Raw genomic sequence first — 27,200 nt, forward strand, 5'->3', positions numbered from 1 at the left:
AAAAAAAAAGAATCATTTTTCTTGCCTTGCAGTTTCTCACCCTCCCAATACAGGCCTGTAAATTCACACGAGAGGCAAGACAATCCCAATCCAATCTTAAAATGTCTCAATCATTCAGTCTTTCTCCTTGACCCAACTTATCACTTATCTTCACAGCTCACAGCAGTTTCTCCAGGATCCTCTGTCTTAAATTTTTTATGAGATGGCTCTCTGGGGAGGAGAGACATGCAATGCTCTAAGGATCGTGCAATTTCATCAATTGTCCATTTGTCTTCATGAAGTGCATGCTCCTCTAGCGTAAACGGCCCCTGCTTGGTTCGGGTCAGCTCTTGCACACTGGCACAGGTAGAGAGTTCTGTAGGAAAAAAGAGAGGATTCAGGAAAAAATGAAGGGCTAATTTATCTGTTTGAATTCACTTACAATGCCAATGCTTTATACGTAGCCTTCTATATTACTCTCTCTGTATGAAAAGGAAGTTGATGAAGATTCTTCACTCATTTACATCGTTTTAAATCAATCTGAGGCAAGGGAATCTTCCTTTGATTTCAATAGATCTTCGCTTCGTAAGTTGTAAGGAGGTTTTCCAGATTTAAATCATAAAGAAACAGTGGAAATGAGGACATAAAAGCAGAGCACACTGTATTCACAAATGACTTAGAAGCCGATAAGCTATTTTTCCACAGACTTTGAGGCCTTCACACACAAGAGCTTAAATCTTGCCTTTAAAAAAAGGACTCATATTTTTATCCTGTGCCATCTATCAATATAAACAGAGATGAGGGAAAAATCCAAAATACAAACACAAATTTTAATCCCAAATGGATTAAATAGATACCACTAGGACAGCTCCATAATGAGGGATAACACAAAACATAACACCTGGAGCTAACCTGAAAGAAGAGAGGCCTAAAATTTAATACTAAAATATTATCTCCCATCCTCTCAAAATGTAGAAGGCTTTACTGCATTTCAAATGTATTTTGTCAATTGAGGATAAATTTTATCTTAGTTTGTCATTAAAGGACTAAACAGAAGCCAGTACGATCAGACAGCAGTAACAGAAAGTGAATCTTCAACTTGCCTAAGCACAAACAACTGCATTGAAATTCAGAGGGTTCTCCCACACCACTTGTTTTTGGATCTGCAAATGTATCATTAAAAAAAAAAAGAATGGACTATCTGCTCTCCATTATGCAGTTTGATAGATATAAAGTACAAGACAAATAACCCTGTGGGAAAGCAACACTATTCACAGTTCAGGTAAAGGAGAGAGAAAAAGCTTAAAAAAAAAATCACAAATTGACAAGTCTCTCCAGCAGACAGTTTTATTATGTGCATCATAATGCTCTGTACAATCTGTTTTCAAAATGTGATGAACAACGTTTAAAAAGACAGTATCTTTCTCCTCACCCTTAATCTGACTTAGTTTTAACACAGGGAGAAGAAAAGGAAAACTTAAAACTTTTGTATTACCTTAATCAGTGACCTGTTCCATTTCTACTCACTCTTAGGGCCCTTGGGCAATTATTTAACCCTTTTTTTCCCCCCATATTACAAAGCAAAACACCCCAATAAATAAAAATGAATGAAAAAATGACAGCAGTGCAACACTGCAACATAGCACCTAAGTCTGGTGTCTGGAGATACATAAAGTGACATGATTTTTCCATTAACAGAAACATTCATTCCTTAAGCTGTCACTGTTTTTTCATGCCTACCTTTGCCAATGTCGCTGACCAGGCTCCTGACATAAAAGCCACCACCACATTCGACATCTGGAATGTTAACAGTGACATGGTAAATTGCCAGGGCAGTATGAAATCTACTTTACATAGAAACCATGTCCCCAAACAAATGTAAGAATGCACTAAGCAAACAACCGGTGATAAAATATTTATAGGATACAACATCAATTATTCATCCTGTAACATATGTGTGGGTGAGATTGCTAAGCTAGAGAGGAGAGAGAGCAAATACAATGGCAACTGAACTCACCAGAAATTATGTACTTGCTGTGGTATGTGAATAAATGTTGCCATCCTGTTCATTTTGAAGATTTCAAACAGTTGTTTCATCTTGCTACCCATTAAGTTATTTCAAGTACTAGCCTAAGCTGACTACCAAAGCTTTTAAGATATTGTTGTACAATTGTGATACAAGCTGCCCCAATAAAAGCTGATGATGTTTTAAAATTCACTTTTAATTTCCCCCGCTTTCTCTCAACCTGTCCCTTCCCCCTCTGCCAATGATCACCCAACCATAAAATAAGGGCTGAAGCAGCACAGCACCGAGCTCTGTCACTCAGACCTGCTCCTCACATAACATTTAGTCTGGAGGACTAGGGAAGGGCCAACTGGGTAGTTCTCGAGGGCATAAGATGTTGACCTCACAGTAGCATCAAACATTAATAAAAGACTCTTTGGTTCACTTGTCAATGTGCTTTCAAGTTTCTCCAGCTATGGCAGAAGGGAGGATAAGATCCTGCCTTGCCACAAGAGTTCTGACAGCAACTGATACTGGCCCTTGCTACACCTGGGAAAGACACCAGCAGCTCTGGGAACCCAGGCAAAAGAAAGGGTGAAGTGAAGAAAGCAGACCTGGGAAAGGAGAGGCGAGCTGCAGGTTGTGCAATCATGGACAGATGCAAATAATCCCCCGATCAGAATTTTCCCTCACAGAAAGATTACAAATAATCAGCTTAACATAAACCCAAAACACGGTGCTTTTACTGCAGAGTGGAAGTCTCTGCACGTAGGTTTACCCCAAAATAAGTAGCTAAGGGAACCAAAAACCATTTCATTATTTTAGTCCCAATCTGAGTGTAAATAAAGCTCTAACAAACAAGCTGGGAGATTTCATCACTCTATGAAATCAATTTTGGCTTTTACCCAGTGTGAACAGTGGCGGCTGGAAGTGTTGGAGAGAGAGACTGTACACTCTTACTGGCCGAGCAGGCTTTGCTTCAACTGCTTCTCCTCTCTTCATCAGAGATGATAGCCTCTCTCCATCCTTCTTCAAAGCAGAATAGCTGAGCAGATAGAGCACAAAAACGTGTCCTACGTTTGCAATATTAATGCAGTATTACAATAGGATACCTTTTGCCCTTCTAATCCTCTCCAAGAACTCTTGAAAAAAAAAATGTACCAAGTGCTGTTGAAATCTTCTGAACGCCGAATAATCTCATTTAGCTGCTGCTAGCTAAACTGGAAAACAAGACCTGATCCTGTATTTATTCCTTGCTGCATCAATTTAGAAGTGCTTCATCACTTGATTTGTTCTTTATGAAAGCAAAGGGACTCTATCAGGGGCAAAAGGAGTACAGCATTTGTAACTGCCACAAATCGGTTGCCTCTCACAAGCCTGCAGGTCACACGCTGTCTTGGTGCTACGTTAGCACTGGGAGCTGAAAGCTGCTCAGGCAACTTCCCTCCTCTAACTCTGCCTTGTGTCCCCTGGCTCAGTTCAGGGTCTTCCCCCAAGTGAACTGTAGCATTGTTCTAGGGTGTTTAGAGGAGCAGTGCCAAATGAAAAAATGAAAATCCTGCTGATAATAGGAGACCTTATCCAAAGCTCCAACTCAAGCTCTGAAAGATGATCGTTTAAAAAAAAAAAAAAAACTTATTCAAATTACCAGCAGGCTAGGAAGCAGGTCAAACAGAACTCATGGAATAACTGACCTTATAGCACTCACAGTGGAACCACAGTAACTGACCCGTTGCAAATGCAAAGGAAAGCACATTAGCTTAAATCACCATAAAAGCCATCTGCCTCTTACCACCTTACCATGGCTCACCTGACTAGAAGAAATTTGTTAAACTAGGAAAGTCTAATCAGTAATTTGAACATACAGTTTTCAGAAAGCTAATCTGAAAGGCACTTCTACCCTGATTCTACCCCACATCTAAAACAGAAGATTCAAAGCTTTCCCTTCTAACTAGAGGGCAGAGCAGAACTCCATAATCACAGCAAAAGCTGTTTAAGACTCCTGCTTTGCTTCGCAATTTATCAGCAAAACAGACTCCAGGTGACCATTTGTACTCAATATTTAAATCAGCATGACCTGCAGTTGCAAACGTATCAAGTTAAACCCCGAAGTCTGCCTAGCACCTATCCTGTTGCCAAAATACACCTTTTTTTATTTCTGACAGTACTGACTTCTGGCAAGTCCTGACAGCTCAACACTGTTCTGGAGAGTGTCTGAATACTGCAGAACTTACAGTGGAGGAACTTGCATTATGTCCCCTGTGAACTTTTGCAACACGCTTTCAAGATCTCCTTTTGTTATCTTATCTGTAGGAAGAAAACAATAAGTGTGTTAGCATTGATTATTCACATGGCACTAATGGCATCAATCATGCTCTGCAAAGAGATACAAAGAGGTCCCTCTGCTTTGAATTTAGATTCAGCAAAGGATGCCACAAGAAAGAGAAAAAGAACAGACTGTAAGTAGGAGTGTGAGCTATTGCAAAAAGAGTGAACAAACTGTCCAAGGTGATTAAGACAGTCTGGACATTTCCAAAAGGGCAGAAATCTCCACATACATGATTATGTTTTGCAATTTCTCTCACTTCAGACTACTATTCATTTTTATGCGAATTACACAAAACTACAAGAATTGTCCTATTCCAATTTTTAAAGGATGAATGAATAAAAAGCTTATCTAACCTTTGCAGCTTCTCTTTAAGAGTACCTAACTGCAAGGGAAAGATACACACGTTATTAGAGAACAAAACCACTGTTTTTTGTTTTCTTTTCTCTCTCTGGCAAAGACTGCAACTGTAAAAACACATCAAATTTCCCTAGCTACGAAAATATCTAACATGCAGATGCTTACATATTAAATACGAAGCTTTCTTCATTTTATTGAAGAAAGCCTTTAAAGAGAAACACCCACAATCTACTCTTTAGAGAACAAATACACGTGCTCCCTTTTACTGCAAGGCTATAACTCAGGAAGATGACTGTGTTTGTCCCTTGAAATACTATTCAATAAAATGGCATTAATTCCCTATTTGTTAGGGAGCACAAGCCCAGGATCTGTAATCACAATGAACTTCAGTGACTGGTTATTGGTCTTGATTAGTTACATTTCTCATAAATTATATTCAATTAGCGTTACCCTACTGAAGTCAACAGCACCCTGCAACATAAAACTTATCTATCGACCCTTTATGACAGGTTATTCTACTTGGAGCAGTCCTCTACTCGAAGCTCCCAAAAAGCACACGTACCTCTTGCCACAAGTAAAAACGAAGAGGTTTCTTTCTACTGTGATTTTTAAAGGTAGCAACGTGGTATCTCACTCTCACAAAGCACAATTTGCAACCTCAAGGGCAGATGCTGTCCCCGGTCCCATCTGTCTCTCCCTTGCACCTACTCTCAAGAAGTGCCATTAACAGCAAGGTCACAAGGCTCATAAATCAGTCAAGGGTGCTGAGAGAAAACAGCACACATCAAGATATGGAGAAGAAATGTCAAAATCTTTCATATAGCAAGTCTGAAGCTTCTTCTGAAGAGCTTCTTTTTGAAGAGTTCTCTCACAACCTTGCCCTGCATACTACTGTGGGTCAGCAAGGTGCCACACAAAAATCACAATGTAAAAAGTTAGCCTGACTCTGCTTTGTGTTTGAGATTGTGTTACCTTCCTGCAAGCCTGTTTGCTTCAGGGGAGAATTCGGTGTGTGAGATCTAAGCATGCATGTCATTTGGGGTGTCTTTCAGTTTTCACTCCATCTGTATTAAGGCATTAAATGAGACACCCAAATTCAGTTTTGCTCTGATCCTGATTCCCCTGATATAAAGGTTAACATAAAAAGATACATCTAGCCCCTAAGGTAATCATTCATGCTGTAGGCAACCTCTATTCAAGGCGGGGGGGCTTGTGAAGTATGATATATTAAACCATTAACAAACAAGGTTGTGAGATGTGTTATCATAGCAAATATTTATAGATGAGTTTAGGATCTAGAATAAATTGCATTTCTCCTTTAAGATATCTCATGTCTCAAGCTGGCTAGCATTAAATTCTGAAAACATGCCTCTGCCTTTGCTTTTATGAGACTGGCACCGTTTCACAGTAATTCCCGTGACAGGGACTGCCTAGGTTTGGCCCACTGGGTAACTGACCCAGTCCCCAATTGCTTTTTCTCTCTACAGCTCTGCAGTTAGAGTACTGTACCCGCTCTGTGTACACACTGTTTGGTTATTCAGCAGTTATTCAGGATAGTTATTCTTCTCAACATGGATAAATGTTGACCTATTTACCTGCTACAAACCTCAAGAAAGTTAATAAAGTTACCAAAAGGTGTCAGTTGTGCCACGGCCTCAAGAAGCCTCCATCAAAAGTGACATCGTCTCACTGCTAACAAACTATTCCAGAGGAGAACACCAGACCACAAGAATTATCCATGCCAGTTTTGTGGAGCTATAGCAGCTGACCTCAACTGAGTATGCTGCAGCATAAATTATTTGCGAACAGACAAGCAGGATGCTGAAATACCCATATTTTTGAATTATTCAAGTAGCTCTATTAAACACATATTTCAGCCAAATCAGCAGAGGCCTGGAGAAGATGCCCATGGATTCTCTTCTCCATGCCCGGTTTAGGCCTGCAAGCAGCTGTGCACAAACGGTTTTCAGAATGCACGTTCCTCTGCACAGTTACAGGAGGCCTAGAGATGTTAGGCACCATCCTCCAACAGGAACACTAAACCATAGCTGCTTCCAAAGTCATCATCCATGCCAATAGCCCAGGAGCTTAAATACCTTGCAAGCTGTCTTCGTGCCCTTCCCCTGCACGTAGGCCCATACCTGGATTCTGCTGGCACTGCAGGATTCTGCATTCCTAAGCAGATGCTCAGCATCTCCAAGGATCCTTCTAGTCTGTCAAAAGGAAGCTGAAATTCAGCTCAAACATCTGCTGTGTTTATTGCAGTACTTTAGAGTACCAATTAGTATTAGTGATGGGAGGGTCACCAAGAGAATCATGCAGAAATCCAAGCCGCTTTGGAGAGCACTGGAAATCACAGATTAGTTGAGGTTGGAAGGGACCTCTAAAGATCACCTAGTCCAATCCCCTTCTCTTACACTGTTAGAAAATGAGGAAGAAAGGAAACATATCAAGAAAGAGAATGTGTTCTCCATTTCTTCCTTACGAAAAAATAGAAACTGACTGACTTGTACCAATATGGAAAGCCACAGATGCCAACTCCACAAGCACTTCTTTCACTGGCCAGCCTCAGCAAAAGGAAACTGTGTCCTGCACCCACTGCACTGCCCTGGCAATGCCAGGGCTGATCTTCATGAGACTGCACGATGAATCAGAGCATGTAGCTGATCTCACTTTAAAAGACCCCCTTCAAAAGAAGTGGTTATTTTCAAATCAGTTCTCCAAGCCTGCTTGCCACACCATCTCACAAAAAGCCATGCCATCACAGCAGAAGACAAGGTGCAGAGGTGGTGATTACTACTACAAGTCCGGCTACTGAAAGGAACGCTCAGGAAAACTACTCTGTAAACTCTCTCTGCAGTAAGCAATGCAAAACTGAAAAGAACAAGACTAGTGTTTCAGGGACATCTGGGGTGTTCCCTCCCCTCCTTTTAAACTTATTCTGATAACGGCTACCTGAAATGATATTTCATTTATGTACAGGTATTCTAAACAAATTGGCAGTGTTGCAGAGCACCATCATGCCACTTTTGGGGGGCTATATGCAAAAGCCAGGAAACGACTAGCAAGCATCAGCAACTCTGATAGCATGCAGATGGTCAGTCCTTCAAAAGTGAGAGACAAGGAACATGATCCCGAAACAGAGATCTTTGTTCAGTTGCTTCTAAGTAACACAACTTAGAACAATGCGTCAAGGTGAGGTGGAGAAGAAACTCGTACTTGCATGCCTCATGAACAAAGAAAGTGCAAGAGAAAGGACATGAGGGAAAAATACACAACAATCCACACTACCTTTTCCATCATAAAAATGCTATAAAAAACACAGTCTATGTACCTGTTACCAGGTATCACAAACAGTATGGGACATGTAAGAGTTGCTAAGCAACTAGTTACTTGCTACTATTTTTTCCCACCCAGCTTGTGATAGAACCAAATGACAAATACATTTGTTGTGTCCCTAATTAGTCCTGTCTTGTTTCTAAAATACCCTTGAGTGTCCTTAAGCCAGCTCTCAATGTGCTGTGGAATTTCCATTCTGATAAAGCCACAGTCAGGATTAGTTCTGCAGAGCTAAACCCTTGCACTGTGCCCTGTGGGTCAGAAAAGTTAATTTATTAAAGTTGCTAGAACAGAACCCGCATGCAGGAGCAAGAGTTGGTAGGTGGATATTTGTAGGGAGCAGTTTCTGTCAGCTTCATTTTATGGAGAGAAATCTCTAGTTAAAAGGACTTCCTGGAGGGAAGACTTCAGTACTTTATTCCTCCATTGATCTTGAAGGGTGTCACTAAGAGAACACTCATGGGACTGTATACAGAAAGAGGAAAATTTTACTGGACACAGCAAGCCATTTGTCAGCCTGTCAAGGATATAGAATGATACAGTTCTGCCCAATTCTATTTTCTCTCTCCTAACCTAGCACCTGTTTGGTTTTTCTCAATAGAAAGGAACATGCGCACTGGACCTAATTACATAAAGCTGGACCCAATTACATGAGCTCTGAAGCTTAAGATAAAATAATTTTAATTTGATTTGACATTTACATACAATTCACAGACTCCAAAACATTTCCTCTTTTCTACGATGGACACCACTTATTTCTTTCAAATTAGATCAGATATACAGATCAATTTGCAGTTACCATAAGGTTTTTCTTCAGTGACTTTTCCTGTAGCATCTAACGTATCAGTAGCTTTGCCCAGTCGTCCAATAGCAGTGTATTTCTGAGAAGGAAAAAGAAAGATCCATGACTTAAGTCTTCATTTTTTTTAAAAAGGCTGCAAAACTGCAAGAACTTCAAACAAGAGTATTAACAATACTATGTGAATAGACAATCCATCAACTTTGGGTATGCAAAAGTAAAGGCGATAAGATAAAGAACTCAGAAGAAAATAAAACCAGCATTACATGGGCCTACAACTTCCATTTTAGAAACCCCAAAAAGAGGCAACACAGTATCTAAATTTTACTACAAATGCATCAATGTGATAAAGAAAATAGATTGGCAAAGTCACAATCTCTGTAGGATGTTATATGCTACCGTTTAAGCAACCCTTCATGCAGTTTTTCTGTTTCTTCACCATCAAAAAACAAACTAGAGAGGAAAAAATAGATGCACCAATTCACCTGTGAAAGCAAAGCATCCACTCCTAGGCAAAGCAAAACAACAACTTGGCCATTAAGTGCAGTGACATGCGACAGCCCAAAGCAGAAATAAGGAGGAGTTTTAAGTATCTGGAAAGTTCCATCTCCATGTGAGGAAGAGCTTCTCTACTGTGAGGGTGACAGAGCCCTGGACCAGGCTGCCCAGAGAGGTTGTGGAGTCTCCTTCTCCGGAGATGTCCCAGACCTGCCTGGATGCCACCCTGTGCCACGTGCTCTGGGTGTCCCTGTTTGTGCAGGGGGTTGGACTAGATGATCTCTAGAGGTCCCTTCCAACCTCAACCATTCTGTGATTCTGTGAAACCAGTGAGGAGTTGCGATGAGGATAACCAGTGTGAGACACTGCTGCTGGCTACAGGTTCTTAGAATACTTCTGATTCAGGGGTCTACCTTTGAAGAGTCCTTCCCTAAGAAAAACTCTCCAGAATACCTATCTGTAGGAATCAACCTGTTCCCAGACTAGGGGGCTCTCATCCTTATTGCATTCCACATGGTGTCATTCTCTTCCACGGTTTCACGGTACGTGCGGCATGAGCCAGTGTCTGATGACACTGCCAGAGCCCTTCCCATGAAGTGACTGCCCTGGGGCTTGCAATGGAGAGCCAACACGATGACATTCCCTCCATAACATGAGTTTGGGCTTAGTCTGCAGAGACCTTTTTGTATTAAAATCTGCAGTTTGACCTGCTGTCTATCCCAGATTTCACTCAGACCTACAGCAAGTCCAGGGGTCTTCAATGAAAAGCATTTCAGTTCCCTAGGAAAGAGAAAAAAAAAGATCAAGATGTTCCAAATGCCTAGTTCCCAATAAGGATTCAAAGAATCTACTCCCAACTAGGCCAATATAAATCTGAACTGTGACATAAAAGCATGCCACGTCAATACACTCACCAAGTATGAAAAAGTTCAAATAGAAACAGTGTAGACATATAAAACCACATCTACAAAATGGGACTACTAAGACAATTCTTAGATTGTGTTCAGCACTCAGACACCTGTCTTCAGGCAGTTGCCATGAAATGGAAGCAGCAGGAATACTCAAAAGGCAGTTGAGTGAAGACTTTAAAACAAAAAAAAAATAGCTATATCCTTTGCTTACAACATTGATGCTTCAGCTCTCCTAGATGCTGCAGGGGCCTGAACCCTCTAAAAACTGTCTCTACATCCAAGAATAGGCTCTTTTAAATTAATCCTTCAGGTTTACATATTTTAGAATGCATGGGAAAAAAAATGAAGGAAAAGGATGAAGGATGCTCCACAACAAACATCTACATCAACCTTAAATTATATTTATTGCTTTTAGCATCTTAAAACTGCTTGCTGAGACATATTTAATGATCTAATTCTTAATATTTAATAGCCCAGTTAGAAACAGACATGACTCAGCAACTTATCTAGAGGTTAAAAGAAACATATGAACAGATCTTAGTAATTCTAGTACACTGAATGATCCTAGCAACCCACTAAAACTTCAAACCTGTCAATTTAAAATTTGAAATCTCTTGAAATCCTAGATTTCTAAACAATAGTGCAGATACTCCTTCAGCGTGAATGATTTTATATATATTTAATCTAGCTGTGGCTATGCTGCTTGATGTGATCTGTTACAATAACGTCACGTTTGTCTTCCTAGCAAGGGAACGGTATCTCAGGACATTTGTGTGTATGGAAACAACTGTTGGGCTACACAACACAATGCTGAACATGATTTTCCTTTAGTTTCTGTCATAAAAAAGACAAAACTATTTAACACGTACAAAAAACATCCTTAAAAAACAGTAGTAAATTCCATCTTTCGAAAGAAGCCTTTATAGAGCCATAAGAGAGGACTCGAGCCAGAAATGCAAAAATCCAGAGTAAGAAGGAAAGAAGGCTGGGAAATAAAGAATTACAGTTGGTTTATGATCAGCCTCTGAAGTGCCCTTGGGTATCTACAATTATATATCATAATTCTTACCAGCCACTTAATAGGGTTTACTTCCCCCTTTGTTAGCGTGCAGGACCTGGAGCGTGTAGAAGATAAGATGACAGCCCAGATTCAATCACATCCTTATTTTGTGTAAAATTTAGCATCACCTCTGCCTAGACTCTAACTCACAGTGCCCTTGGCAGCACCCAATGGACTGAGTCATTTAATAAGCCCTTGGTGACCTCTCCTCTCCTCCGCTGGCAATCATTTATTTCCTTCAGTTTTACAAAATGCGTCTCAGGGCATTCTTCCTGTGCTCTCAAATTGCAAATCACTGCAGGAATACAGACAGCAACTCCTCACTACCATGGTGGCTTCGACACACTCAGAACCTGAAACAAAAAAGCAAGGCACTAGGTGCTGCAGGCGGAGTAGAAGCCTAACAACCCCAGACTGAGGCACAAAAACGTGCTGGGATGAGCAGCTCAGCAAGGCACCCTCCCAACAGCCCCCTATGTCCATGCCCTTCTACTCATCTCAAGGGATCAGGATCAAAACCACTTAAAGATTAAAACCAGCACCTCAGCTTCCCCATGGGATTCCACAACATGCAGCCGCAGCCCATTAAGAGCTAAGGCCAAGCCTTCCCAGCCACATCTTGTATTCACGGCAGCTTCCTGCATTCATTGTGACTTCTAATGGTCTTCCCAATGGTCCCAGAGTCTGGCAATTCTTATGCCAGAACAGTATAACCCTGAGGGCCTACAGACCTCCTTGGAACTACCGACCCTGCGTTAGGGAACAGCTATCCCTGCTGTCTAGAAAGCCACGCTCTTGGTGTTACAGCAAGTGGAGCAAGAGGCAGGAAAGCGATCAAAAGCTCTCAAGGATGATCAACCCTCATCCACGCAGATGAGCGGGCAGCTTAAGAAGATGTTTTACAGAGAAAAATCGCTGCACTTTGTCAAGATGATAATGTGAAAACTCTGTCGTGCAGCCTGAAGAGCATTGCTGGCTGCATCCTCCCCATTAATAGGAAGATGGGCAAGAGTTCTGCAAGCCAGACGTGTGACCAGAAAAAACACAGGCCGTAAAAGGCACTACTGGAGAAGGGCAAACAGGACTGCAGGAACACTAAGAAACTAGCTACAGACACTCTAATCCATTGGAAAGACCCTGGAAAGAAGAGTTTTGTTTTACAGTCTCAATCACAGGGACGCAGGCAAAATCCTCCCACACAATAAACCACACGATTATTTTAATAATGTTTTCGTAGGAAATGACCACCACATGGCTTTCTGTGTTCAAGTCCAATATAACAGAAATCCTGATACTACCTGAGAACAGAGAGGAAGTGTATAAACAAAAAGAGAAACAGACAAATGTTACCAATGTGTGTGTACATGTATATATAAAACTGCAAGAGGAGCAGCAAAAACCCCCTCCCGAGATGGGTCCTACACGGGGCACAGCCATGAGCTGCACAACCCTGGGCTGACTGCCAGGTGCCTGCACCACTGATCAGTGCAAAAGCCAGACAGGCCGTGGGGCAGAGCTCCTCAGCTTTAATTGTTAATATATCAACGTTTTATTGGGAAAGAAGCCAGGGACTCACAACCTTAAATTATAACATCTTTAAAAGCTTTTTCAATGTAGAAAAGCAACACTTAGGCAGAGCCAGCTAGACACACAAGTAATTAAGAAATCTGGTCATTAGCAGCTGTCAGAAGGATTGTAAGATGGCTCCCAGTGCAAGAATTTCCCAGAAAAGCAAGGCCTCTGGAAGAGGCAGTTCACAAAAGTTCATCTAGGGATGAGCCATTTTCTAATGGGAGCAGCAAATGAACACAGAAGTGTAAAGGAAAATAAAGGCTGTGGTCCCCTGTGCAAGAGATTGAAAGTCAAGAAAGAGAAACCATAGTCGACAAACAGAAAGTCAACTCACGTAAACTGATGCCTGCGAATCCCTGATAAGTTTGAGGAAATATCAAAAGCAGCAAAATTCTCCGGGGATCCTGAAAGAAACCAGGGCACAGGAGACTGGCGCAGACCAGGCAGCTGTATTCCTGTGGACAGGGACATTCAGATCAGGAACTGGCCTTAAACTCTGCTTTAAACGAACGCTCAGCGTGTGCGCAGAGCTTTCTAAAGCACAATTGGCTTGCTCTGGATTTGGTATTGATGTAACTTCTCCTATCTGCTCTTGCAGAACATCAGCAGCTACCAATAGGTTCCAGCAGCCTCATCATCCACCACAGCAAAAATAGATGAGGAAGACAAATGAGCTGGGGGAAAGGGTGTTTTCCAGAGTATTCTCCAAAACAAAGTGATCTCACTAAGCAGATGCTAATATTTAAAGCTAAAAACCCTGATCTCTTAAAAGCAGGTTACAAAGAAACAAAATTAAAGATTGTAAATTGAGGGTGGGAAAGAAGTATTTTATAATAGATTAAGTTAAAAATTAACAAACCTTACACATGGCCTTTTAATATAAAGAAACATTACAACTTTTCCTCTCCACAATTCATTTTTGTCCTAAGAGAAAAAGCTGACTTTGTGCTAAGTCTGCACTAAATTTTATTTACTGCTAGATGTTGTAATTGTACTGTCATTGCTGAAGAACTATCTGATCTCTAGGACTAACAGGATTTTCTGCCCTCTTATGTCAGCTTCTTATTTAAAGGTTGGAACATGCGGGGCGACTAGGTTTTCGATGCAAAGGATCACCTGTCACAGGAAAGCCCACAAGACAGTTTAACTGGAAGAGAAACTTCCAGACAGCAGCTGAAAGCTGCAGGTAGCTTAAATTTTGGTATTGGTGGGAAGGGAGGAAAAAAAAAAAAAAAACATCTCAGCAATAGCACCAGATCTCCATGGCACTTTGGCTATCCTCGAGGGGCTGCAGGCCACTGTGTTGGTAAAAAGTCTCTTCATTCAATCTGCAGGACGCCTGTCCTCTGCAGAAGCCCACTGCACTCACCAAAATCTCTCAGGGTAGCTATTTCTTCTACAGCTTCAATCCGTTAACATCTTTTTGTACCCACGTGCACATGTGTGTGTAATTATTTTTTGAGAAAAGTAACACCTCACAGTGTCACAGCCTTCATTTTTTTTCTTTAATGCAGTGCAGGAGAACTGTGTATGTAGCACAGACATATACAATTATAGAAAGGTCAAGAGAAAAGAGGGAGACACTGACCTCATAAATGGAAGAGCAGAGAAATCTTAGTAGACCACACTCTTAAAATAGTCTGCATTTTTGGAGAAAAGAGCTTATGCAGCACAATAAGTGCAGTCTCCTCAAGATTCTCGATACCTTTTTTTTTTTTTTTTTTAAAAAAAAAGCCTGAATATTAATAGAGCATGAAGACAAGCTATTAATAGATTAGGCCTCTAGGGTTAGCATTAAAGTCTTGAGCAATACACAGCTTATTAAACCAGCTTACTAATGGTACTGTAGCAAGGAAGTTCCTATCTGTTGTATTTAACTGCTCTTCCTCTACAGCTTTGCCGGGTACCGGGTAGAGAATGTTTCTCCTAGATATTATATATCATTCCTAGATATTCTTACCAGCCTCTTCTGCTTTTATGATTTAATTGTTAAGAAAAATCAGACTAAAAATAGGCATCATATGTTTTAAAGTGAGCACTGTGTGAACGTGAAGGTGACAACAGATGTACAAATTTAAGGGCAGCAAGACACCCAGGAATCCGTCTCCCACTGCTGGCCCTTGCCAAGTTCTGCATTTTTCACTGTGCAGGTTTAACATTCTCTCAGTGCATCTTGTTTGCACAGCCACCACTCCAAGTTTTGATAACACCTTTCACACATCCTCAGTGCACATTAAAACAACATAATTCAGGCAGTTTCCCACCATTCCTTTTACATAAGCTTTTTTTTTTTTTTTTTTCATGAGGAAAAGGAGGAGGACTGTATTTATACAAACTGACATTGATTTCTGCTGATTATCTTGAAATGTTCAGGGAGGAACAAATTCAAAGTCAATAACATAAAGTAATATGGACAGGATAAAAAATGATGCTAACAGTGACGATCTCCGGACCGGCCACTCCTGCTCAAGAAAGAGGTTTGAGAATTATAACAAGAAGTTCTGGTTCTGCAAAAGCTTCCCCAGGGCTCAGCAGACACTATTAGGGTGGTTGGCACCTGTATACAGCTGTTAAGGATTACAAAAATAACTATGGTAAGTTTTATATAGAGAGGTAACACATTTCATATAAGATCTTATTTTTTCACACATATACTGTAACAAAGACCATACAACAGCCCTTTATCTGTATTTCAGGAACATAATATACTTCACTGAGCGCACCAAATGGTAAATAATGGATGAAATTAAGCAACCTCTATGTGCTAGGAGTATCTGTAAAGGCTGAAGCACATCCATTTGCCTGTTGATTAACATCTCTCAAAAAACAATCACTCCATCTCCAATCTGTCAGCCCAGTTCCTCTAGGAAAACTTATAAAACATTTCAAAACAAACCTGTGAACTAAAATTCATAATTCCACTGGGTTCAGAAAAACATGGACTCAATAGATAAATTGGATCTACAGCACACTATAAATCTTAGCTCTCTCTAACCCCTAAGTCCCACAGTGTATAGTCTATCAGGCTCCCCTTCCCTCAGGGGATAAACTTATTTCTTTCTTTTCCTTTCCATGTCCCTTCTAAGGGAAACAATAATTTCTCTGGGCATGAACACAGCCAAAGTAAGGAAGTTTTGTGTAACAACACTCCATTTTGCTTAAAAGAAGCCATGAAAGGCACTGTCTTTTTCCTAACTTTCCCATCTCAATACAAATAGAGAAAAAAAAAAAGATCCTTTGTTATTGTGGATGGGACCATAAGCAAATAGGCGAGGATGGAGGGGAAAAAAAAAAAAAAAAAGGACAAATACAACAAAGACCTCCCCATCGCCCCCAAAATTGAGAGGACAAACAAGAGAATGTTGCAGTTGAAAATTTTCTTAGGGAAAGTGCTAAAGAGCAAACCATAGAGTTTTAGTTGTGTTCCTCCTTCAAGGCAGTCAGGTATGACAATAATACTGTGTGGAACCAAAAGCCCAGCTGAAACCACTGGTGATAGATGGGAACTGCAAAATCACTAAGATTCCTGCCCTGGCCAGCAAGGTTATGAACCCAGGTACCCCTCATAACATGCACTGTTCTCTTGCTCTGTTTTATTTAATCAGGTAATAAAACTTATCCAAGCTCAGCTGGGATCTCAGGGTCTTACCTGTTATTACTACCTGTCAACCCATAACTGTTAGGACACTATCTTCACAAGTATTTAACACTTTTTCTTCCAGAAAGTACCTATTTCACTAAACTCTAAACAAATCTGAAGTTACATTTAGTTTTAAAATCATTGACTTCTACTTTAGACCCAAGAAAGGTCATACAAAGCCTATCAGATTTTTCATACTACTCAGTCTAGTAAATGTGTTTCCACTACCCACACACCTTACCACGCCAACAGAATGTTTAAAAGTATCAGAATCTGATAAAGAAAACAGAACACATTGCTATGCACTGTATGAATAAGTAGTCTGGGCCTTACTAGCTCCGCAAGAGTACAAAATAAGAGTTCAGTTGCTGATACTGTAGGAAAAAATATGAAGAAAACATACACTGCAATGAATCCTCCAAAAGGATAGTAAAGGCTTCAGTTTTCTTGCACTCACAATTCAAATATTTGAACAGAAGCACAAACTGCTTTTTAAATCCACTTTAAAAACAAAAAGAAAAGGAAGTTTAAAAAATAGGATTTCCCTATGAAACACCATGTTTACCACCATATGTGCACATTAATGCACAAACTCACAAATGTTCTCTATTTCTAAATACTTGGCTACTGTTAAATAAATCTGGAAGAGGAAGAGAGTTCTCAGAGACACAGAGTTCTTATAAACCTCCTGAAAATGAATAAATAGAGGAAATAAATCTATTAGAGCTTCCGCTAAGGAAAAGGCTTTAGAGGGAGTTCAGCTGCATGACTGGATACCCAAGGGTCCACAGAGGCTGGTGTTTAAGAGGCTGTAAACAGAGTCACATGGAAAGACTCATTGCTTCTCCTCCTTACAAGAGCCAGTAGATGTTCTTTTTAGTGTATTATTAATCCCATGAGCTCGCTGCCAAAAGATGGAACCTAAGGACTTAGAATTCCAAAAAAAAACGAATTCCTGGAAAAAGCTCACAACCCTTGTGCTTGAGTAGTTAAGCAATAAAAATTAAAGGCCAGTCTCTTAGGATAAGATAATCACAATATTCACAAATCACAAAGGTAAAGAAAGAAGCTTCTTTTCGGTCACCTATTTCTGCAGCAGCTGGTGCCAATACACTAGAGCTGCAACAAGGAACCTACGGGACTACTACAAATTCTCGTGCTATAAGTAAAGTTGAACCAATTACTTCTGGTGCACGCCCTATTTTCATGGGATACAGCTGTAACTTCAGCAAGTTGAGACCTGGTCACTGAACTGCTACCGCTTTCCCATTCGCAAACCACATGAACACTTCCCCTTCTCCCCCCCGCAATTTCAATGAATCAAAGTTGTCACTTATCAGGTCACTTATGGATTTTACTTGATCAAGTGGAAGTTCTTTCTATCGGTGCTTTACTCTGGAGAAGCTGCAACTTCCAAGATCCAATTTTCCATTCTAATTAGTCCCTGCCCAAGGTTGTGTGAGCACTGCAAGTACTCGGACAGTTTTCCACAAGCCACCAAACTTCTGGGCTTCAGAGTAAGAGCAGACACAGCTAGAAGCTGAACCTCCAATAAAAACAAAACATCCAAGAGTTCCGCGCCTCAGGAGCCAGCGACTTGGAGCACAGATTGGGACACCAAGTTCTGGCTTCATTCACACTCAAATGAAACTCTCTTGGGGTGAACCCTGATGTTGGCTCACTGAAAAAAACATCACAAATTAAACAAGTGAAATCTGAAAATTTCAATTACGTTGTCTTATCCTACCTAAAAGTAAAGGCTGTATGTGCTGGAAGACATCTCCTCCCAATGGAAAGTATTAGAATAATGAAGAACTTCCTGGCCTACTGCTTTCCCTTTTCTCCTTCTCTGATGAGCCCCCAATCTTTCCACTCCTAGTTTCTACATTACAGCACATACTGGCAGGTAAGAGGTTTGAAAACAAGATTATTCACTTTGGAAACGGTGCTACTAGCCAGCAGCACAACTCATTTCCCTGGAAGCATCACATCTACATTGTGTTTCAGACAGCATAGTCCACCCATGAATCTGAGTCCTTCAGAAACAATTTATCATGATAAAAATCGGAGCACCCTCATCATACTCATTTTACTGGTGAAGCAGCAAATATACTGCTACACTTATTTTGCAGGCACAAGGAAACAGAAATCTCCCACAAAATAATGCCGTGCAAGAAGTCCAAGCACAAAAATCTCAGAATGCAAGGAGTAGCTCGTACTAAATGCTCAGCATTTACATTCCAGATCCAAGAAGATTCTCCCCCTTGCTTGGAACATTTGAAGCACAATAAAGCAAACAAACAAAACCTAAGCCAGCTTGCACATATTTTAATTTCTGGATAAATATTAAGAATTCCATGAGACATTTGGAACAGTGAGTAGGTATTGCCGTTGGCTGCAAATTCTATTTGTTTTGAGTTAATCCATAAGGAGGTCAAGCCAGTGGAGCAGCAGTGCAGAGTCAGACTTACCATAGAAGAGTAAAACCCCTGTAAAATGTTTATGAGTTGTAAATCAAGTGATAGTGTTCAGAGCCGCCACGTAGAGTCAGAAAAGTTTCACACAACGTTTGGGAAAAATTCCGAATAGTCCAAACTCTGGCACAGCCACCATATGGAGTTTACTGCAGTAACATACGTTTTGCCACTCAGCAGATCTCCACTGCCAGCAAGGATAGACTGAACTAGTTCTTTACAAAATACACTCACATAATCAAAAAGTAGATTCTAACTAGAGAAGCTCACCCAGTTCAGCCAAATCTTTAGAGTAAACAACACAGGAAAAATGTCACACTCCTTAGCATACACAATGGTAAAAAGATGAAATAAGAGTCTAAAATCCTAGCATACTTCATGGGATGTAAAGAACTACTCAGTGCTATTCAGGCAGTCATATCAACATCAGATCTCTCACTATACTACAAGTTTTTATTGTCAGTGTGGTCCAAAAAAAGCAAAAGCAGATACTTTACACATTTAAGCCTCTCAGGTTACTATACACCTAATTTATCCAAGTATAAATACAGGAGAGGAAAGCAGGGACAGAGGTGCTCCAAGGACTGCCACGCCGCATGGTGTGGACGCGCAAAGCGCCTCACGCACGGCAGAGCCGGCGGACAAGAGCCTGCGGCCTCCATCCATCCCACGTGAGGTGAGAGCTGGTGGCGGCCGCTGGGTGCCTCCTTGCGCCCTCCCGCCCCCCGTTCCTCCTGCGTTCCCCTCCCTCGTCCCTCAGCAGCAGCCGAGCAGCCTTCCCGAGCCCTCGGGCACAGAGGCGGACCAGACACCAGACGTGACTCACGTTCGCTGCCAGACCTCACAGCAAAGCCACCATGGAGCCGGTGCCTGCTCTCCTCAGCCAAAAGGAGAGGAGCTGCTTCCTCCCTCTCATCTATTTCCACTGGGAATACCAGCCTGTGAGATACCCGAGTTGCTTTCACATGTTTAGCTACAATTTCTTAGTTTAGCTCCATGCCTCTCCCTAATTGAAAAGGTCTGAAAAGGGAGATGGCAGGTGGGAGAGGTTAGCACTTCAGAAGTAATTAAGTGCTAAAAAAAAGAATCTTTCCCTAATGAGGGCTGGGAACTTCATCTCTAAAGCTGGAGGGCAGTATCTCTTTCCTCCCCGAATTCAGCCACAGTCTTCTCCCAGAGCCAGTCCTGGCTGCTTTAGGCAGTTATCTTATGGAAAACTCAAAAGGGAAAAACCGGAGGTGACATATGGAGGCATTAAGGGACAGGAGAACCCCCCTCCCTGTGGTTAGGGCAGACACACTGAGGGGCAGGAACATGTGAAAATGTTTGTGAGATTCCCAGATGCAACTGACTAAAGTATCCTATGCAGAGCAATACAGCTCCAACAGAAAAAAGAAAGGGTGTCATGGACTAAGTGCTTCTGTGCATTACTGTTTAATTGGCTTTTTGATTATCAGTTCAATAACAGACTGTTCACATTTATCAAGTTTTCAACAGCACCGGGTGAAAAGGAGAGCAGCTGCTGAGAAGGCAGGATTCAGCACAGTAGCATCCTGGATGCTTTCGGGTTCTGGTCCCCTAATTCCCAGCAGCACATGAAGACGAGCACTGGTCAGACTAGATGGGAAAAGCTGGAGGTGCCTTTAGCTGAATGGCTAATTTTTGCTTGAATTTGCAAAGACTAATATTGGATTTGTTTGTCCTACCATCTGCTATAATCACAGATTAAAATTAATCTGTCCATTGACAATAGGAAAAATGAAGATACTTATGAGATTACATAGATAGAAACTTATGATTTATATGATATGAGACATCTAAAGTGTCCAGAAGTGGTTTTAAGGACCTCCATGTTGGATTTATCATCTATCTCCTTACAATTCCACTGTAAATCCAGCTCTAGATGCTTATTGCATGTTTCTAAAATATCTCTGAAATTTGGTTTTATATATCAAATGCGCTACAGTCAGTGGACTACACTAACTATAATAAATTTTGTATCAGACTCTACAGCTACGGCTTTTTCTTTTGGCAATATTCCTTCCTGTTGCATTATTTTCCTTGGAGTCCAACTGAACATTATCAAGCAGATTCCAAACTTCAAGTTACTACTTCAGTACCTATACACAGCTTAAAGGTTCCAATTAGACTCAAATGAGGAGGAGAAAAAAAAAAAAAAAAAAAAAGAATAAAATGTGTTAGGAAAGCTGTCAATTGGGTGAATCAAGTATTGACTTTCCCTGAATATAAGATAAAATTTGGAAAATCGAATTGTTTTCTACCTCTGCCATTTTTGCCTAAAGTTCTCATTAAAGATTAATGGCTAGAACTGCAGGATTTTCCTTGCAGAGGAGGCATCAACACTAGTGGATTATTCTTAACAGTACACACACTTGTTTGCATATGTGATGGCTACAATCTGCAGTGCATCACCTGTCAAAGCAGCAGTGAATCCATCTAGGCTCCAACTTGGATAATCTGTTGCAGCCACAGGACTCTCTACCTTTAGCTTCCTGCATGTGCCTGTGTCTTGCAGAGCACCAGCCTAAGTGAGTCACAAACTGGAATAATCCCCCCCGCACGACAGCACTTCAAAAGAGAGAAAAGGAATGAAGATCACTTCTAGATTTTGAAACACTGAAACATTAAAGAAATCCTCCTAAAAAATAGAGTTGATCTTTATTAGCATTCACTAGGGAACCTGAGGGGAGGGGAGAAAAAAACAGCCTGTATGTCAAAGTCTTAATATCAAATATCTGCCTAAATATATTTAAATAGGTCAGATATCTGAGATATTTGTAGGATGATGCAGCTCTTTGTTTAAAGAAGAAAAAACAAAGAAACAACCAGTTCAGTATTTCTTACCTTTGAACCTGCCAATATAGCGCTCAGCATTTTTGTTCCTTTTCCAATACCAACCACTGCAAAGACAGAGAGAAGCGTCACAGCATCCCACTCCAAAACCATCCTTACAGTGCTCTTATTCAATAAGAATCACTAGTAAATATTATGGTAGTCAGAAACATGGCCTTTCACAGTCTGTTAGCATTTGAGGAGAGCCAGTGCTTATGAGAAAAGTGTATTTGATACTCAAATAACATGGAATTAACAAAATCAAAAGTCTAGAGATGAATAATCTACATCTATTGTTAAAATGCTTTAATTCCACCCTGAGATTTATTCATATTTTAATCAGCAAAGAAATGGATAGTGCAATTAACCCTGTCTCTGGTGTGATGAAGGTTTTGGCTCCCCAGTAACAAATCTAGCCTTCACTGTTAACTAAATAGCACCCATTTAGAGGTTATTAGTGGCCAAGAGCAACACAGCCAAGACAGCATAACAAATGAGTTTATCAGGGTCACAGCAAGAAAACCAGAGTTATAAAGCTTCACTGTCTCCAGCAAACATCTTTTATAATCATATGGTCCTATTAATATGTATGTACAGATTATTTCCTTTTGATCTTAAATCAGTATTCAGCCAAGCAACAGTCAGCTTTTCAAATACAAAGCAGGAAAAAAGATTTTTACTTTAAAAACATTTCACAACAAGATGTTTTCCTTGAATTATTTTTTCCATTGATTTCTTCCACATACAACAATCAGAAGAAATAATGACAATAGAAGGAGGAACATGGGAAACAATGAAAAGCCAGATACCCTGTCACTACATGCATTTGTGAGAACATATCACCACCCTGTAATTCATTACAGAGTTTTCCATTACCTCACACAGTAAAAAGGCATAGCTCTAATGAAAAATGAAGAAGTCATTCTGAAATTATTTTGCTATCAGAATAACACAGGGTTGCCTTTATCTTTGCAGAATTCCAGAAGGAAATTACTTTCTCCTACAAAACATATAATACGTAACAGCTCATGCTCTTGATTTCAGTAAAATTACAGGGGATAAGGGAGCTTGTAGGAGAAAATCAGCTTTGTGTCAACCAGGAACCAGTACTAGAAGCATCAAACCAGATAATGATTCCTTAAACATATTTATTCTTTACAAACATTTGCGCTCTAATACTAATGCTTCTTAATCTTTACTCTGACACTCACTAGACTTTTTCTTATTTTCGATTACTTATCCCCTTGTTCCCTTAGGGTTTCTACACTCTCATATATGTCTTTGTCCTTGCTCTGTTGTGTGTCTTTAGCTCAGGCTGTTCTTGTCATTTTCAGCAGCTAATAAAGGGCAGCAACAAGGCTGAGAAAAGGCGGTAAACTCAGATGAAACTTCACAGTCAAACACTTTCCTTGCAGTGGGATGACATCACTGACACATCAGCATAAACCGGGAGCTGAAATGTGCTGGAGTGTCAAGAGATTCAACAGAAAAATTTTAAAGAAGCACTGAAACCTTTTGTGAACAAAACCCTTGCAATTTCCCCTTAGCTTGTGTACTACCAAGATAGAAACTAACCTTGCTAGACAGTGGGGAACATATGGTTTAATTGAATTTTATATTTCTCATTTGCCAGCGTCTGAACTGCTTCTTGAATGGCATTTTCTACTTGGTTTACATAGCAGCTACTTCAGTTTCAAAGGAGCGGCCTTCACCCACTCATGTCTGCATTTTAATAAAAGGTTTATAATTTCCTGGGGCAGAGGACTCCCAGCATAGAAAACAACATTCTGCAATCTTATTTTCATAAGGTAGCACACACATTACAGCTATGTGCTCGCTGCAAAAACATGGTCAAAAACTTTACACCTAGCTTTCTATTTTAGTCTTCTGATGAAGAAACACTGGCCAGTTATTTGCCATTTCTACATCCTCCAGACTTGTTATTAACTAATTCGTATGAACAAAGTTAGAGATTTGCATGAATAATTTTAATACTTGAAATCTGGGAAGCAGCAGTAAGGATCAAGACAGAATGGACAGAAGTTTAACAAATGTATATTTTTATTATGCTATTGTGCATAAGAAAAAGCTTCCTGCCCCACTACAGCATGCTAAGCAGCAGCACACACATTTCCTAAATAGCTTCTTTCTATTAAGTCCTCCCCTTTCTCCTCATTGCTTTATTTGAGCCCTAAGAAATTAGAGTACATTTCCCTTCCCTCTCCTCTCCAGTTTTGTCCTTTCCAATCTAGCGATCATTGATTTTCCTCTGTTTTCTATGGCAGTGAAGTGAAACATCCTGTGCCTTTTTGGATCGATCCACAGCGTATTAAGGTGATGCACTTTTCTGTCTTTACCAGGCACACCAAGCTCGTGTACTTTTTTGCATGCCACAGGGGCTGGCCTTGGAGACCACTGGATATCAGAAAACAGCAGGAGAAGCAATTAAAAAGCATGAATGATTTCTCTTTTCCTCTGGATCAATGCTGTTGACTTCCCACAGTGAATACTAGCATGTTCAACGGGAACATCTGTGGAAAAGGAAAATGTCCACTTCAGCAATACAGAGTATTCTCTGGTGAGCAACACAGTCCAGGAAATTGGAAGAAGAGCCAGTACTTCTAGGCCACAAAGGTTAGAGTCTACAAAATGCACAGGTGGCAGGGAAAGACAATTACCAGCATATGTGCCTCTACTAGCAACAGCCTCAGCAAGTGACACTCCTTTGGAAGGCCACTCAGTCATTACAGCAGAGCTCAGTGGATCTGCTCCCAGTCCATATTCATAGTTGCACTTCTTTGCCTTTCAGCACCAAAAAATATTACCAAAAAAGACACTTTTTTGGTAATAGAGTAAGAGAGCAACAAAGCTAGGATAAAGTAAACTATGGTTTCTAAGTTACTCATCAACAAAACTATCTGTGGCAAAGTGTGATATGGGCATAATCCAGGCCAACAGCTGTTTTTTCAATCCAAGCAATTGAAACATCCTCTTCTTTAAGAAGAAAGGAATGTGGTAAGTCGCTACAAAAAAAAAAAAAAAAAAAAAAACACACAACAACACAGAGCATTGAAGCTCTTTCAACACTCTTTTTTACTAGACAGGATAACTTTCACTTCTGTTTCTTACTTCCATGCTGATCCCCCCAAAACACAACAGCTAGATTGGTTTTACTCATCTTTCATTTGGAAGCTATGATAATCCCAAAAGGCTCTCTCAGAATCCCAAAAATGCATTTTCTTACCAACCAAAACATTGGAAAACTTTTAACTAAATAAAATCATCGCTTTCTGAGCCACTTTAGATGTCAAAACATTACACAATATTCTATATTTCCATGTAGATAACCCACAGATTATTTGAGGAAGTGGGGAAAACTCCCTTTCTAGTCAGTAAAATGTTATATTCATGTTAAAGCATACACAGGGGAAGCTTATCCCTGACTATCCTTCCCCACTAACCCTTCTTTTCCCTTGGGCCCCACAGCCTGCCATGGGCATTCCAAGTCATTCTTCCACCTCTGAGCTCACAGGCATGAAAACGTCCAGTGAAGTCACCTTTCTATGACTGCCTTTGTATTTTCCATTACCCAAAACTCCTGTAGCCGCACTGTCCAAAGTGCCACCGTGTCCAATTTTCAAAATTTGCTTCTTTCTTTTGTTCACATTTGCTTTCACACCAGCTTCTGCAAATAGAAATGAAAAAGAGACATTACAGGCTGACCTTAGGGCACAGAAAAAAAACAATGCATTTTTGCATATGGCTAAGAGAGATTAAAAAAAAAAAAAAAAAAAAAAGTTTAAGCCACGTATTAGTAGGGCAGGAGAGGCTGTACTGAGCAAGACTGATGGTTGCATGCAATGGGCTGAGCACATTTGCAGGCGGGCAGCCCTATGGAAAATTTCCAATGCACTGAGGCTGCTCCGATTGCTTTCACACTACCCAAGGGTCCCACTGACCCCGCTTCAGAGTCCTATGTGATGGCCAAGTTCCCAAGTCCATGATGAGGGGTCCAGGCCTCTGTACCTGTGCAATGACCAAACTTTTTTTTCCCCCCGATACCAGAGAGCCAAGGCTTCCTTTATTTCAGGAAAAGCAAAAGCAGCCTTGACCTATCGCACCCTGGACTCCCAAAAGCGCTGAAACACGGAGTTTTCCCGCTCGCCGCTGACTTTAACGGCAAAACACAGCCGAGCCGAAACTGGGGGCCACCGCGGCGCCCCCATCCCGCTGCTGCCGAGACCCGGCTCGGAGCCACCCCAGGGCCGGGCCGCGGCGCCGAGGAGCTCAGGGCTCCGCTTCCCGCTCGCCCGGGGCCACCGGGCCGCGAGCGGCTCCTACCTGCGAGCAGCCGCTCCTTGAGGCGGTTGAGCACCGCGGCCGACGTGAGGCCCTTGGGCTTGTAGACAGCGAAGAGGCCGCTGAGCGAGAAGAGCCTCTCGGCCGCGGCGGCCCGCTCCGGGCCCGCCATGCTCCGCCACGCGGGGCCGCCCCGCCTCCGCCCGCCTCCCGCCGGGCGCCGCTGGGAAACGTAGTCCGGGGATCAGGCCTGGCCGCGCAGCCTCCGGGAGCGACCATCGACGGGAGGCTCCGCACCCGTGGGATTATGGCCTGAGCCTTGGATAGGAGCCATGAGCTCCAGCTGGCGGCAATCAATTCGCGGGCAGGCGGGGGCCGTTGTAAGGAGCGCGCCCAGGCACCCGGGGGGCTCTCTTTACTGCCGAAAGGAAAATCTCCCAGGCTATCATGCAGGGCTGGATTTGGGATTTGTGTCATCTTAGAGAGCGCTGGCTGTTTGATTCCCCAAACGTCGTGCCTGTGGGTGCTGGTTACATGGCTTGTATGAAGCACAAATGCAGTTTTCTCATCAGTTCCCTCAGCCGTTGGGTCCTCAGTGGTTGCACCTGAGGGGAAAGTCGGCCTCACATAGACTTTGTCCAGGTGTCCCGACACCCTGGTCACACGCGCAGATCACAGCAGAAGTGGCATTTCCTCCTCAGACCTGACATGGGGACACCGATTTCCCCAACAACCCTCCCAAGGCATCTACTCTTGAGAAAGGCAGCAAGAGCTGTTTCCTTCATCTTCCCTATTCATTGTTAGGAACAGATAAGATTTCAATTATATACCTTCTTCACTTAGTCCTCTTTTGGCTGGGGAAATATTTGCGACTACTTTAAGTTGTGAGGGTGATTTGCACATGAGGCCGTCGCTGGAGGACAAGGAAGCCAGGTGTCAGCATCCTGCCCCAAGGGACAAAAGGGCAAAACCAAGTGTGGGTGAAACATCAGTGGGAAGGTCACTGCTGACTTGTGTGAAATTCAGATTTAGGGCAAAGCAGGGCTCACACACTGCAAACTGCCATGGAGTTTCTGTTGCAGGTC

At 41.5% G+C, this 27,200-nt stretch overlaps 1 protein-coding gene and 1 long non-coding RNA gene across 2 annotated transcripts; both read right to left on the reverse strand.

The window, feature by feature from the left end:
• Positions 1-26,293, reverse strand: TRUB1 (TruB pseudouridine synthase family member 1). The gene is made up of 8 exons (XM_088528587.1): positions 26,158-26,293; positions 25,406-25,501; positions 21,829-21,884; positions 8,809-8,890; positions 4,219-4,291; positions 2,890-3,029; positions 1,720-1,776; positions 1-355 (listed from the first exon to the last, which is right to left on the reverse strand). The coding sequence occupies exons 1-8, from the start codon at positions 26,285-26,287 to the stop codon at positions 141-143; spliced, it is 849 nt and encodes a 282-aa protein (XP_088384713.1). The 5' UTR covers positions 26,288-26,293; the 3' UTR covers positions 1-140.
• LOC148593961 (uncharacterized) lies at positions 24,251-24,545 on the reverse strand. The gene is made up of 2 exons (XR_015913603.1): positions 24,495-24,545; positions 24,251-24,347 (listed from the first exon to the last, which is right to left on the reverse strand). It is a non-coding gene; the product is annotated as an uncharacterized LOC148593961 (long non-coding RNA).
• Positions 26,294-27,200: the final 907 nt, after the last annotated feature.

This window comes from Tinamus guttatus, unplaced genomic scaffold (assembly GCF_059628265.1).
Source record: "Tinamus guttatus ecotype Peru unplaced genomic scaffold, ASM5962826v1 Tinamus_guttatus_pri_ptg000314l, whole genome shotgun sequence".
NCBI lineage: Eukaryota > Metazoa > Chordata > Aves > Tinamiformes > Tinamidae > Tinamus > Tinamus guttatus.